We start from the raw sequence: 14,355 nt of genomic DNA, 5'->3' as shown, positions 1-14,355 counted from the left end.
TATTCGGCTGTGTTGTGAGCCCTGGCATGGGGACCACCTTTTCTAAGAAACACCTTACTCTCCTTGGAGGGCCCCGACCACAGAGGAGGGCATCACTGCTTGTTTAGAGGAAAACCCTGGAGGCTGACCTGGCTTTCTGCACGTCTCTGCCTCGCGCAGGCCACCCTGGGCCGAAAGGCCTGTGTTCGATATTCTGTTCCCTCGACGCTGTGTGTGTACTCCTGTTCAGGCTGGTGTGAAACTAGTTTGAGATGCTGTCAAGTTTCTCACGTAGCAGGTAGGGACTAACTGGTCATACTAAGTAATAAATTTGCTGTTGCCTCTGAATGTCGTTGATAGAACAAAATTGCACAAAGGAAATGTTCATAAATGGGAAGGGCTGCTCTTGTCGCTGGCTTTTCTTTGGAATGGTATGATTTTAGGTTATAGACTCATCTGTGTCCAAAGGAAAGTGGCCTCAGTCCTTGGGCTGGCCAGTTATATTTGACTTGCCGCTGGGTGAGTGGGATCCTGATGAGATGGCCTGGACGCACTTACTGTCTCCAGCCAGGAGGAGATGTTGGCATGATGGACAGAGCGTGGGGCAAGTGCCCTTAGCCCGCTGAGGGCTAAGCTTGTCGTCTGACTGCTGTGTGACCTCCACGGGCCGGGTTCTCCCAGCGGTGAACGGGAGGTGCACAGTAGAAGAGGTGGCCCCCTACCTTCCTGCTGTGGCTGCTGCAGACAGCTGGGAGAGCTGCGGTCACAAGGGCTTGGCCTAGGGTCGTTTTCATTTTGTTTGTTTTACTGTGACTGATCTTTATATTCTTGTAGTAGATCAGGTTTGCCCTAGCTTGTTTAACTTGGGGAAACAAAATTCTCGCTTCCTTTCCTGCATCATGCAGTCCTTGTCAGGCTCCTCGTGTGCTTGGTTTGGTGTCGGGCTGCCCCCTAGAAGTGTGTGCACCGGCCGGGGAACTGGTGTTCTGATGTGACCCCTTAGCTCCAGCACCGGCACAGGGCACCCCAGAGGGCGTCGGAGTGGATTCCTCCTCCTCGCTCTGCGGTGCCTTCCAGTAAAGGAGCTGCTCCGTGGACTTGATCTGCTGACGTGAAAGACCGTCTCCCTGGTGCCTTTTTTCCTGGTGAAACCATCGCTGGCTTTCTCCAGTCAGTCCTGGGTGGTCCAAAAGCTGACCTGCTCTGCTTTCAGCAGCTTAAGAAATGGTCTTAAAATTATGGAAAATCAGAAAGTGCAGCTGTTTAAAAGAGAGTAGCTGTTTACAGAGAAGCTACTGTATACGATTCCATAATTGAGCTCCTTTTGTGCAGTGTGGTGTTGTAATTTTTATGAGAGGGTGATCAGTAAAACATCTCACATAGTCTTCATTGTGATAGATTTCTTAGATGTATTGTGTGGTGCCACTGGAGACCTGTTTTCTAGAGCAGAAGTGATCCCATTTGTAAGTGCTCCTATTCCTCAATTCAGTTGACTAAATCCACTGTACAATCAAAACATCAAATTCATATGTTTATGTATATTTCAAAAACCAAGAAAAATTATTCCTAGACCTGCTTTTTAACTTGTTGAAATACAGCAAATCTGTAGAAAAGCGGACGTGAATTACGGTTGTTTCTTGGTTTAATGACCAGCGCCCCGAAGCCTTCCTGGTGCCCCTCCTCACACCACTGCCCCTACTTCTTCCCCCCAGGGACACCAGTCCCCTGGCTCCTAACAGCACAAGGTAGCTCTGGCTGATTTTGTGTTATACGAGTGGAACCGTCTAGAACATACGCTATTAAGTCTGCCTTCTTTTTGTCAGCATTAGTCTGTGAGGGTCATTCGTGGTGATGCGTGTGCTTACAGGGTGCTCATCACTGTGTGGTATCCCGTGGTTTGTATATGCCACGGCTTCCCCGCCCATGTTTGAACTGGTCGTTTAAAACGGTTTGATACCTTAGAGAAATAGGTAAGCTACTGCCATAATTCTAAATAGAATTGTTGTTTTTCCTCTCTAGGCATAAAACATGAATGTCAAGCAAATGGGCCAGAAGACCTCAATCGGGCTTGTATTGCTGAAAAGCTAGGTGGATCCTTAATTGTAGCTTTTGAAGGATGCCCTGTGTAGACCATCACTCAGTGCCACAAACTGAAAGCTTCCGTGTTTAATGTTATCCTTTTGCTATGTAAGTAAAGCTGATACGTTTAGGCCAGGGACTCGCTGAGGGGAGCTGTCTTGTCATTTGCTAGGGTAAACTATTCCATGAACATGTGCAAATGGCCCTAAATAAATCTAAACTCGAAAGTTGTATTGGTGTGAAATTAAATTCTTACTGGCCAAATGCCTGTTTTGATTAGTTGACTTGTAAAGATTTTTGTTAAGCTTATGATTTTTAATAGTGCAGTTCACAAAACAGTCCAAGGCCACATGAAGAGAATTACTGCATCTTCATTAACCTCAGCAGTTACTTTGTTTCTTTTGCTTAGAGAATTGGTCATAATCTGGTTATAATTTTGGCCCAAATTCTTTTTACTCTGTTGAGCTAAACTGAATAATGGAAAATAATTCTCCTCACAACATGTAACAGCACTAATGTACTTACTAACTATGTAAGATTCTACCAGACGTGTGGTGGAGACTGCTTAGAACCAGCACTGATCTTGCACAGCACTACTTTATGCACGTAGTTGGCACACAGGAAGCAGCTCCTGCACCTGCAGCTGTTCGCTGGTCTAGTCGGGAGGCTGTTCTGAGAGTGACCTTGCATCTTGGAAATCTGGAGAATGTGCACTGTCTTGTAACAACGAATTATAATGCAAATTAGGGCTCCAGTGTAATCCACTTTGTTGATGAAAATGGTGAGGTGGTGTATTGACAGACTGGGATACCGGGATGTCTTTAATTGTGTCTCCTTCAGAACTGTGTTGCTTCCGGTACAATAAGGTTTGGAAGAACATTATGTTTACTCTGGGGCCTGGGCAAGCTTCTTAATTTCCTAGAGTAGTTTGCCGACTGTCTGAAGCGCGGGGAGCAGGTGTGACGGTCGACAGCCGCGGGAAGCACGCTGAGGACACCTGGAAGTGACTGCCTTTCACATCACAGGTGTAACACTGAACAACACAGAGATGCACAAACAGTGGAATTTAGAAGTAGCAGTACTGGCTTTATGTAATAAAGGAAGCATTTTTAATTTCTCTCTCGTGTAATTATTCATGGCTGAATTGGGGATAAAGGATTTTGCCTTCCATGTGTGGGGTTAGGTGTGGAGGTTTGGGTATTTCAGACAATTAGCGTTAAGGCCACAGCTCCCTCCTCCTCTGATTGAATGAAAAAGTTGGTATAAAAGTTGGGAGTCTTTCTCTTATTCCAAATGTTTATCCAAATGCCGGGCTTTTGTCTCCTCTCTGATTTATTTGGGAGCCAAAAAAGGATACGCTTTGATCAAAGTACTTCTTTCAAAATTATCTAGAAAATAGTGCTGGCTACTGGTTTACCGATAAGCTGCTTGTCATTCTTTCATCCTGAATTTGTTTTCTCTTCTGCAAAGCAGCGCTTTTAGTGAGAGTACATTAACAGGCCTCCGAGAAGCTCTGCGGGCCCAAGACTGCCCTTTTCAAGAATCAGCTTTGTAGGTAGAGCCAGGAGTCTAGAAGGAGAAGGTCTTTTCTGTGGCTTCACCTTGTGACGTGTGGCCCCACCTGTATGAGTTGCACCGCTCCTCCGTGCAGGTATGTCGGGGCGGGGGGGGGCTGCCGTTGGGAGGGTTTCGAGCACAGGGACGTGATGTGATGTAAGCAGCTCCCAGCGCTCCACTTGACTCCAGAAATTGGGAAATGCTAATAGTCACTTATATCTCTGCCTAGGGGAACTTTTGGATTCCTGAGGTTGGGGCCCAAGAAGCCTGCTAACCAGCACTCCAGGTAATTCTGCTGCAAAATTAGAGTTTTGAGACCTCAGCTGACATTGGTGAGGAATAAAACCACAGGTATTCTCTGCTTTCAACACATTTACACTTTTATAAGTGTTAACACATTGCAGAAGTGTGTGTGGAAAGCTGACTTAGGGTTCATTTAATCATTACTCTTTTGTCCCGAGGAAGAAGCAAATAAAGCCACTGCTAACAGAAGTTCAGAGCTTGACTGTGAACTTTGTTACTCAGAGAATATTAATCTCTGAGAAAACAGTGAACACAGTGACTCAGTAAGATTAGGCCTAGTCGAGTGGTTTCCTTTTTTTAGAACTCCTCAGAGTGCCGGCTGGTCCACACACACAAGTGCAGCTTCTGTTTCTTCACCAGTTCGTGCCCTTTGGACGATCAGAGCCTGGATATGCCCAAGGGCAGACTCATCACTTTGTCACGACTTGGGGCACTTGTGAAACGTGCAAACAGTCTTTAGACCAAGTTCCAGCCGGGCTGCAGCTGGAAGAAGGGACACTGCATGGTTGGCTGGGGGGGGGCAGCAGGAGGGGACTTACTGAGCCTGCAGCCAGTGCCTCAGTAGCCAGTCCAGAGGTAAAGTCACTTGTCTAAGGTCACACAGCTCATGGGCGGCACAGCTGGACAGCTCAGGTCTCGTTTTCTGGTCCTAAGCTATTCCCATCACGCCCCTGGCGAGTTCTTCATTTCTAAAATCTGGAGTTCTGAGATTTTATTCGATTTGGGGCGGGAAGGAAAACAACACTGTTCTTTTGGGTTTTGAGTCCTGTTGGCCCCAAACCTGCAGGAAGCTCAAAGAGAAGGCGTTTGTGGAGTGTCTGGTGGCTTCTAGGATCTTGCGTCTTTCCTGCCTGCAGGCCAGGCATCCCGGTGTTTGTGCGTTTTATTGACCCTCACGCTAGTCCAGAAAGCCGCCACCAGCATGACGGGGCTTCTGGGTCTGGAGGGAATGTTGATGGGCCTCGTGACCCTGAGCTTCAGGTCAACCCGGGAGCCTCTGCAGGGGGACTTCGGACCAGATGCTGTCAGAGCTCCCAGCTCTCCTGTCGGGGCCTGAGACACGGCCCGGGTCTGTGAGGGCAGCTGCCCGCCCCACTCCCCAGCCCGAGGGTGGGACCTGGCCCAGGGACAGCGAGGCCCGTGGGCTCCCCCTGCCGGCCAGCCGGGAGCCGCTGCTGCTGGGCCTCAGGGCTGGGGGTGGGGGGTGGCGCTCACCCTGCACTGGGCCGCCTTGTCCCCACAGATGGGGCACTGGGCCCCACCAGGCGGTCTGAGGACGGAGCCCAAAGGCGGCAGCTCGGCACCCCCAGGGTCTCTTGTGCCTTCTTTCCTGGAAATTACCCATTCCCGTGCCTTCAGGGGGCTTCTGCCCAGCATCAGGGTCCTCAGTTCTGCAGCTGGTGTGGTGAGGGAGGGGAGCTTATTGGAAACGCAGGCTCCTGGACCCACGGTGGCCACTCTGATGCCAGAGACCTGGTTTGGGGCACGAGGCCGGCCTGTTTCCCACCAGAAAACGGCCCCAAACCCCTACCCTTGCGTGAAGGTCCCTGTGTGCGGGAGGGTGAGTCTTGAGCTGGGCGTGGGCTCCAAGCTCACAGACCTCCCCAGGCCTCCTGACCTTGGCTGGTGTTAGAGGCGGGCCTGAAGCCTGCCCAGCCTTTCATCAGGGGAGCCACTCTCACTTCTGCAGGGTTCTTTGCAGGATGGGGGAGGTTCCCCTCCCACGGGCACTGAAAGATGTCACTTGAGAACCAAGCCTGTGGCCAGGCCTGTGGCCGGGTCAGGTGTCATCAGTCACTTCCGCTTGGGCTCCTGGCCAGAACCTGTGTCCTGCGTCCCGTGGGCTCCCTCTCCACTTTAGCCCCCTGCAGAGTTCCAGGACGGGTATGACTGTCCCCCTCAGCGCCCTCCTGTCCAGAACCCTTGACTTCATGAGCCGGCTACACAGGGCCCTCCCACTCACTCAACCTGTGTGCCTCTGCACCACTGTCCCCTTGGCCTTGACCCCTCCTCCTTCCTGACAACGCCTCTATGCTGAACTCCAGATTCCGCTCACATCTCTGGGGAGCCATCCCAGAATTTCCAGCACCCTGATCCCAACACAGTTGCAACATACAAGTGCCACACAGCAGGGCCAGGTGGCCCGCGTACCAAGTGCCCCTGAAAGCCAGGCCCAGGTCTTGGTTGTGCAGACTTGAGATCAGCACTGCCCGGCCTCTGGCAGTGGCTTGCGTGGGGCCTTGGGCAGCACCCTGATCTCTCCCTCCCCGAGGTCCTGAGGCTTCTGTGACAACCACCCCCGAGGGGAGTCAAACCCGCTACTGCGATGCATGGGATGCAGAGCTTCCCCAGCAGGTGGTGAGACCCCAGTACTCAGCTGCTTTCCCTGGAGCACCACCCTCCCTCCCATCTGGCTGTACCTGCAGTCTAAGTTCAGCCCATCAGACCCCTCTCCCAGGATTACGTATGGGTCCTGGAACTGAGCTGATGAAAGTACCAGCGAGACCCCCCAGGGTTGCTCTGATTCACCTTCTGTTCCTAGGTTGGTACAACTGCTCCTGTCACCCTGCCTCTAAATCCATTTTTTTTGCTTGAGCTCCAGGTTCCTTACAAAGCCCCTGACACACCTCCTGACCAGAGATTCTGTGGGCCCCTCAGAACACAGTGGGTCCGAGGATCACCCCAGGTTCAGCTGGCTGCCCCCCCGCCCTGGGCCAGCCCTCCTGCAGCGTGGATGTTTGCCCAGGTCCGTGTTCATTCCTGGAACTCACTTCACATGACAGCCTAGGCTGCCCACAGCCCTGCTAGGCAACCGCCTCAGTTCCTCGGGGTGGGGCCCATAGGGCATCTGGCCACCAGGTGTCACAGGCCCTGCTCCCTCATCCTGCCCGGTGGGCGCCGGGGCCCTGGTGGGGAAAGCGCGTGGGGACCAGAAACCACACTCATTCTCTTCCTGAAGTGCCGGGCGACACGCGGGTTTTAATGGCATCAACACCCAGGAGGTCACACGTCAGTTGTGGTGGCAACTTCTTCCAGGGGTGAGAGCTGCTGCCTCGCTGGGCTGTGACCCTAGTCTGCGCTGCAGCCTTCAGGACTCACCACCCGGACCGCCCATCGCCCGACCGCCAACCCCACAAAAGACACAATTGCACTGCTTGACTGACATACACACCCCAAGGTCCCAGCCCCCTAGCACACACCCGGGTCTGTCACACAGCTGCTGAGGGCTTTGGCGTCTGCTGGCCAGTGGTCCAGGGCCGGTCCTAGGGAATAGTGTTTATCGAATGTGACAAAGATTCTTTTACAAACGGGGGTCTGGAAGAGCTACTTCTGGTGCTAAGAGACTCTCGTCTCTATGGCTTCTCAGAGCTACCCAAGTTGGGCCCAGATAACGCTGTGTTGGTTTGTTTATTGGTCAGGAATGTGTAAGGCATTTTGGTAAGTTGAACAGTGACTTCTTTTTCCGCAGGAAGCTCAGACAGAGGTTCCCTCCTTCGAGCTGCTGCTGCCGGCCTCCTGTGAACAGAGGGCGGGGGAGGGGGAGGCTGGGCCTAGGGGCCTCGTCCCTATACCACCCTAACTACCTACCACCTTCCACCTTGAGAGGCCCCTGGGGCTGGAGGAGGCGCCCGAGGGCTTGGCAGGGGCGGACGACAGGAGGAGAGGGGCCCGTGGGCAGCTTTCAGGCATCCCGGGGCGCCCAGCCCTGCCCAACCCCCGAGGGGATGGCCGGCGGCACTCACTGGTGTGTCCAGCTGCTCCTGCAGCTTCTTCACCGTGTCTTTCTCCTTTGCCAGCTGCTCCTGGGTCGTCTTCAAAAGCTCCTGTAGTTTGGTGGCAGCGTGTCCCAGGTCACTGGTTAATTTCTTCTCTTTTTCTAGTCTCTCCTGTGGGTCAAAGGGTTGAAGGGGTCAGCCTTCACGTGACGCACAGCAGGAAGGCCACCTGGCTGCGCCCGTGGGGCCGAGGGTGTGAGGACGCGGCCTCCGGGTCACAGGGCTGTGCTTCAGGGTCGGGCACTGGCTGCTGAGCACCTGCCCTGTGGCCAGGGTGACGGAGGAGCTCCGTTTCAGTTCCACTTGATTGAAATCGTCACACTGACTGGTGGCCTCCAGCTGTGACACTGGAGACTTAGGGATCCCCCCCGACCTCGCCAGCCTCCAAATTAGGCTGGACGCTGCCCGAGGGGCCTCCAGGGGTGACAGCGGGTAGCCTTGCACCTTGAGCCGCGTGGCCTCCTCCGCCTCTGAGGACCCGAGGGCGCTGGCACAGCGGAGCTTCTCCAACTCCCCCTGCAGCCGACTCGCCACGAGCTGAGCCTGGACGGAGCGGGGCGGCGGGTCAGGCCCCATGCGGACAGGAGGCGGGTGACGATGGTGCAGCGAAACCCCCTCGGGCGGGACGCGGCTCGACCCCCAGACCCGCTGCCCTGACCCAGAGAAGCCCCGATGGCGCGGGGCAGCCTGACCTCCTCGAACTCGGCCGTGAGCTTCTGCCGCTGCGTCTGCTCGTCCTCCAGGATGGCTTCCGTCCGCTCCAGCTGCACCTTCAGCTGCGTGCAAACACCGCAAACATGCTCGGAACCTGGGGCGGACCCTCCTGGGCGCCCAGGGCTCCGGGCAGCCTGAGACCTGGGGCCAAATCTTCTGGCTGTGCCCCGGGCCCCCTCGACCCTGCCCTGCCTGGGACAAGCGAGCGGGGAGGCCTGTGTGCCTGAAGCCCCCCCCCCCCGGGAGAGGCAGGGCCCTCACCCCTGGGGACGGAAGCTGGTATGGCTGAGAAGAGACGTGGACACAGCCCTCGTGCTGAGACCCCAGGACAGAGAAGCCTAGGCCTGGCACGAGCCCTGGCGGCCTTCCCACCCCAGCGAGGCTCTGGGCGGCCGCCGCCCGGATCAGGGGTCTGGAGGGCAAGGGCCCCACCAGTGATGCCCCAGCCCGCCGCCCCCCCACCCCCGCCACTCTGGCGTCCTGAGGAGTCGGGCGTCTGGGCAGTGGGGCCGGGAGCTGCGAGTGGCCGGAGGTTAGCCGGAGCAGAGGCTGCCGTCCCTGCCCTCCAGGTGGGTGGAGGGGCCCGCACGGCGGTCAGTGACGGACACCCGGGGACAGGCTCACCACCCTAACCTCGACGGGGTCCTCTTCTGCTGAGGGGGCCTCTGGGGGGGCAGCCAGGGACCCGGCTACGTCACCATCCTCTACATGGCTCTTCATCTCACTCAACTGCTGCCTGACCTGGAACAGGGAGGGTGGGTTTGTGCCTGGCGTAGCTCGACGCACGCCCGCCCGCAGGCCCCCAGGAGGACGGCAGGTGCTCTCAGCGGCCGAAGCCCACGGGGGATTTGCTCTGACAGCTGTGGCCTGTGTTGGCTCCCATGCAGGTTCCCCGGGGCAGGAGAGCCAGCGCCACGAGCCCTCACCCGAGCCAAACTGCGGCCGAGGGGCCCGGGCTGACCCCACGCACATGCTCCATGGCAAGACCAGCAGCGCGGGGCGCCCCCCGCCGGGAGCCAGATGACCCCCGAAGTACGGTACGCACGGGGCTACGGAATCTGAAGGATGGCAGGCGGCCGGTGGGCTCGGCGCGGACACCACCACCTGCCTCCCGCTGCCCTCCTGGATGTGGTCCCCGTCAGGGCCTTTTGTGGGGTCCCCGACGAGCTGACACTCTTACCTCATAAGGTCCCCTCACCCCTGAGCTCCACTGCTGGGGGGCCCTAAGCCCCAGACCACTGAGCCTCAAATCTGAAGGTGCAGCAGTGTCACCCACAAAGCTTGGGTGAAGGTTCCCAGCGGGGCTCTGGGGGGGCCCCTGACAGAGCCGCCCCAAGTGTGTGGGGCCTGACCCTCCAAGTCCTTTCCTCCTGCCAACAGCCCCAAAGGTCAACACCAGACCGCAGAGACCAGTGACGAGGAGAAACTCGGGGCCTGTCCTCTGCATGTGGCCCAGGCCCGGCTTGGACATGGCCTTGGAGAGTGACCCTCAGACTCGGCACCTGCCCTCGCAGGCGATGGTCCCCGATCAGGCCCGAACGACCGGAGGGGGCACCCGGGGAGCCAGAGCGTGCGCCCAGCAAGGGGGCTGCTTGGTGGATGCTGCTTTGGGAACGCCAGCCCCCCGGACCACACCTTGAGTCTCCTCGTAGAAAGCCAGACACGAACGTTTTTCACACACACACACCGCCCCCTGCCGGTGGCTCAGTGTTAACAGCCAACTCATGATTTAATAAAGACCGTGCAGATCACACGGACCGTGTCTGTGGCCTCACGCGCTGGTACTGGAACCGGAGCCCCGCCCCACCCCATAAGGCCGGCCAAGGAGCGGGGACCAGAGTCACACATCAAGGCTGAAAACCGGAAGAACCAGAGGCCCCCGCGTGGCTGGGAGCTCCGCGCGGCTGCGGACGAGTCACCTGGTACCGCCCGGCGTGGAGCAGGCCGCCCTGCACACCGCAGATCTGACTGACCTGACCTGAGCCACCGCTGGGTGAGGAAGGACCCTAGTCCCACAGAAGGCCACGGGGCAGAAGGACCCCCCCCAGAGCTCCCAGAGCAGACCCGGAGCCCCGTGGTCCCGGCAGCCACAGGCCCAGTGTGCAGCGTGGAGCAAACGTGTGAGGGGCCGTCCTCATCGGGCCCAAGCACAGACCAGCACACGTCCCCTTTGACGGGACGCAGAAACACACACACCCGACCGCAGGGCACACGCCGGCCACACCAGTTCGCTCACCAGGGCAAGCTCGTCGCTTTGTTTCTGGGCTTCACTCTTGGCTGCATCCAGCTGAGACTGAGATTCTAATAAAAGCTGCCTCAACTTGGACAGAAAACAGACCCGGGTGGTGGGAGAAAAGGAGAGAGAGCCAGTTCCGGTGAGTCAGCACCTCACACCCAACCAAGCACATCCACATACGCCACCCGGAGAGCCTGCGGGGCGTGGGGGAGGGGTGGGCGCAGGCCCCCGGGAGCTTCTGCTCTTTTTTGAAGACGGAGGAAGGATCATGTTCAGTACACGCTAGTCTCAGGCCTTCGCAAATGTTTATGGACTGTCTTTTGCAGAGCGAGGCCAGAAGTCAGAGATCGAACCAGGATCGGGGGATGCCAGGCTTGTGCCCTCTGCTCCCCGAATCAGAAAACACTGTCAGATTTAAATGCCTTCCCCGCAGAGATGGTGTCTCCAGACCGGGTAGAGAGATCCTCTCGCTGCCAGGCTGACCTGGCTGCTCCCTGCCCTGGCCGCGGGGCCCCTACCAGGCCCACCCGCGCCGGGACACTCACCCCCGCCACCTCCGTGGCGTAGTTCTGGCACTCGGCACTCGCGGCCGCCATGTGCTTCTCCAGCTCGGCCTCCAGATGCGACGTGTGCTCCCTCACCTGGACACGACACCCATCAAGGGCCTCGAGCCGGCCGCGGGAGGGCACGGGCCACGGGGCAGGGCGATGGGGCCACCAGGCCCTGGGACAAGGGCTGAGACAGGCCCCTGTGGCCTGATGGCTACGAGCCAACTGAGGCCAGGCAGGGGGGTGCCCCCCAGGCCAAACACCTCCTGAAGAGGCACCCTGGGGCAGCACGTGTTCTCAGACCTCAGCAGCTTTTAGATTTACTTGCAAGGAGGGTGCGGAGTGCGGCGGGGCCACCCGGCAACCCTCCCATGGTTCATGAGGCCACGGCAGAAGCCATGGTGCACTGGGGCCCAGCCACCCCGAGGTCATAACGGCTCATTAAGGACAGGCAGGGACGCGTGGTCGGGGAAGGAAAGCCGCTAGAGGAGCCTCTGTAGCAGGACGGCAGCCCTCTGGACAGCGCCCGCACGCACCTGATCGGCACTTTCAAGTTCCCCTTTCAGCTTCCCAACAGTCTCTTCGAGATGCTTCACTGTGACCCGCGACTACAAAGCAAGAAGGGGGGGGCGCCGTCAAGCACGAGCCCCGTGGGTCCGTCACGGGATGCACCCCACCTCTCGGGAAGCCCTGTGGTGCCCTCGCCCCCCCAGCCAGGTGTAAGCAGCAGCCTCCTCCTGGGGGTGGGGCTGGGGGGGTCTCCTTGAGACCAGGACTCAGCTGTCGGTCGTTCCACAGTGACACTGTATGTGGCATCAGCAAAACCCAGCAAACGTGACTCCCAAGTGACCCAGATGACCCCGTGGGTGTTGCCCCTGGATTGTATGGCATTCTGAGGGAGTGAAGTTTGGGCTCCGAGGGAAGGTGGGCCCTGGGGAGATGGGGCTGCCCCGTACCTTCTGGAGCTCCTCCTCCGCGGCGCTCACCCGGGCCTTCCACACCTGCTCCTCCTCCTCCACGCTCTTCTGCAGGGCTTTGAGCATGGCCTCCTGTGGGGACGGCACTGAGCAGGGCCTGGAGGCCACCCCCGCCACGCACACCCCCCCGTGGCTCCTGCCAACCCCCCGCAACCACCCGGCTTGGATCCCAGTGTGGCCGGCAGAGCGGGAGGAGGGGGTACAGTTCTGGAGGGGGGCCCCCGGCCGGTGTGCGAACAAGGTTGTCAGGACTCTCGTCTCCGGTGGGTTTGCACCAGGTGGGCCTCAGCAGCCCAGACGGGGGGCCCAGGAAGGGGAACCCAGGACCGGCCATCGCAGAGGGAGGCTGAGCGAGCGTGGCCCCTGGAGTCGCAGGAAAGCGGATTCAAGCCGAACACTGCCCTATCCGTTCCCAGACTGTGCCCCAGACCTTCAACCTGAGCTCACCCGCTTCACCATTCAGCCAAAGAAACTGGGCCCAGAGAGGGGCAATGACTCGCCCAAGGTCACAGAGCCCAGGCCTCACCGTCTCGGCCAGGATGCTGCGGTACTGGTCGCACTCGGCCTGAAGGCTGCTCTGCGTCTCCTCCGCCTCCCTCAGCTTGGCAGCCAGGTCCTGAGGGCGGAGGGCAGGACAGGGGCCTGCTGAGCCAAAACCCGATGGCCGGCTCCAGGCACCCTCCATCCCGCGGACAGGGCAGGGCGCGAGCGACCGCAGCCGCGCTCACCGAGGACTCCGTGTTCGCTGGTGGCTGCTTCAGCAGCTCTGGGCCTTTCTCTTTGAGCTCCTGCAGCCACTCGGCGTAATCCTGCAACAAAAATGTTCAAGGTCGGGCGGGACGTGCCCCCCACCCCAGGGGTCCCCAGGGAGCTGCCTCCCCTCCTACCTGGTGGGTGGGGGCAGAGAGGCCCGGGAGCAGGGCCAGCAGGGCCTCCCTGGTCTGGGCCTCCGTCAGGTTGAGCTGCTTCTCGGACTCCTCCTGGGGGCGGGGCGGGTGGGGCGTGAGGGTGGTCAGCCACGGAGCTTAGGGCAGCCCCGGGGGGGCGGGGGTTTCACCCCAGGAACACGTCCTCAGCCCTTTAGGGGAGGGACAAGGATCAGAGGAGACCAATGGTGGCTCCGTGGGGCCGACTGGGCGGGGGTGTGTCTAACCATAGCAGTCAAGTTCCGGCCACCCCACCCCAGGCCTGGCCAACTTTAGACAAACTCAGCTCTAAGGAAGCGGGATGGCAGCACCCCCTACGGGACGTGCAGGTTCGCGGACACCTCCCAGCAGACACTCAGGCTCAGGTCTTTCTGAGCGTGTGCATATGGGGGGCGGGGAGCGCAGAGAAGAGGTGCGGCCACCAGGGTCAGGAGCTCCTGCAACCCTGGGGGCGGGAGGATCAGGGCTCCCACGTGCTGAGGGGATGAGGCAGGTCGGGGTCTCGGCCCTCCAAAAGCTCCTGGGCCCCCTGCTGCAGCCGCGCTGGCCAGAGCCCCCTCCATCCTCCCTGATGCTCCCACTCCACGCGAGAAAAAGGAGCCCAAGAAAGAGGGAAGGAGCCATAAGCAAAGCCGAGAAGGACAGCACTGTCCCTGGGGACAGATAACCCCTCCCCAACACCCTGGGGGCAGGGGGGCGGGGCAGGAGATTTCTGGCTCAAAGTCCCATCTGGTCACCATCCCCAGCAGGCTGAGGCTGCTGCCTGCCCCTCAGGGCCCGAGACCTGGAGCTGTACTAGGAGCTCCCGGACTAGGGCCGGGAGTGAGGCTCTGTATGTGATTTGGGGGCGGGGGGGATGGATGGCCGGCAGATGGATGCCCAGCCTGACCACAGCACCACATGCCTGGACTTGAGTCTCAGAAGCCGACCCTTCTCGCTCACCCACTGATCCGTGGCCTGCTGTGGGCCCCCGACCTCGTGACCCCCATTCAGGTGCCCCGGTCATGGGAGTCCAAGCAAGGGCCGAGGACCCAGAGGCCAGCTCCCTGTCTTTTATCTGGCTGTGTGACCACAAACAAGTCAGGTGACACCTCTGGTCACAGCTTCTGCATTTGCCACAGAAAGGCCAGCCAGGCGCCCAGGTCACTTCTGGGGAGTCTAAGCGTAGCTCCACATGGCTCCCCAGCTCCGCCTCTCGGAGGCCTCATCTGACACACCCTCAGGCTTCCTGGGAGGCTTGTGAAAGTTGCTGCAAGGCTC

At 58.7% G+C, this 14,355-nt stretch overlaps 2 protein-coding genes across 4 annotated transcripts in view; one reads left to right on the top strand and one right to left on the bottom strand.

Annotated features, from left to right (window-relative positions):
* The window catches only part of DSTN (destrin, actin depolymerizing factor), a 37,969-nt gene extending 34,794 nt beyond the window's left edge, over positions 1 to 3,175 (top strand). The window contains exon 4 of the mRNA XM_068525082.1: positions 1,999 to 3,175. Coding sequence (XP_068381183.1) covers positions 1,999 to 2,108 — 110 coding nt within the window. The 3' untranslated portion in view covers positions 2,109 to 3,175. The remainder of the gene's footprint in view (positions 1 to 1,998) is intronic.
* A 3,688-nt stretch (positions 3,176 to 6,863) lies between these two features.
* The window catches only part of RRBP1 (ribosome binding protein 1), a 58,263-nt gene continuing 50,771 nt past the window's right edge, over positions 6,864 to 14,355 (bottom strand). The window contains exons 13-24 of one of the 3 annotated variants that reach the window (XM_068525076.1): positions 13,057 to 13,149; positions 12,898 to 12,978; positions 12,696 to 12,785; positions 12,149 to 12,241; positions 11,729 to 11,800; positions 11,190 to 11,285; positions 10,645 to 10,728; positions 9,042 to 9,149; positions 8,387 to 8,470; positions 8,139 to 8,237; positions 7,662 to 7,805; positions 6,864 to 7,434 (exon numbers count right to left, since the gene is read on the bottom strand). In XM_068525076.1, coding sequence (XP_068381177.1) covers positions 7,393 to 7,434; positions 7,662 to 7,805; positions 8,139 to 8,237; positions 8,387 to 8,470; positions 9,042 to 9,149; positions 10,645 to 10,728; positions 11,190 to 11,285; positions 11,729 to 11,800; positions 12,149 to 12,241; positions 12,696 to 12,785; positions 12,898 to 12,978; positions 13,057 to 13,149 — 1,086 coding nt within the window. In that variant the 3' untranslated portion in view covers positions 6,864 to 7,392. The remainder of the gene's footprint in view (positions 7,435 to 7,661; positions 7,806 to 8,138; positions 8,238 to 8,386; positions 8,471 to 9,041; positions 9,150 to 10,644; positions 10,729 to 11,189; positions 11,286 to 11,728; positions 11,801 to 12,148; positions 12,242 to 12,695; positions 12,786 to 12,897; positions 12,979 to 13,056; positions 13,150 to 14,355) is intronic. The other 2 variants (XM_068525078.1, XM_068525077.1) reach the window with 2 other exon arrangements.

The sequence above is a fragment of the Eschrichtius robustus genome, chromosome 16, assembly GCF_028021215.1.
Source record: "Eschrichtius robustus isolate mEscRob2 chromosome 16, mEscRob2.pri, whole genome shotgun sequence".
In the NCBI taxonomy this organism is placed as follows: Eukaryota; Metazoa; Chordata; class Mammalia; order Artiodactyla; family Eschrichtiidae; genus Eschrichtius; species Eschrichtius robustus.
This window is presented reverse-complemented; position numbering and strand designations above follow the sequence as displayed.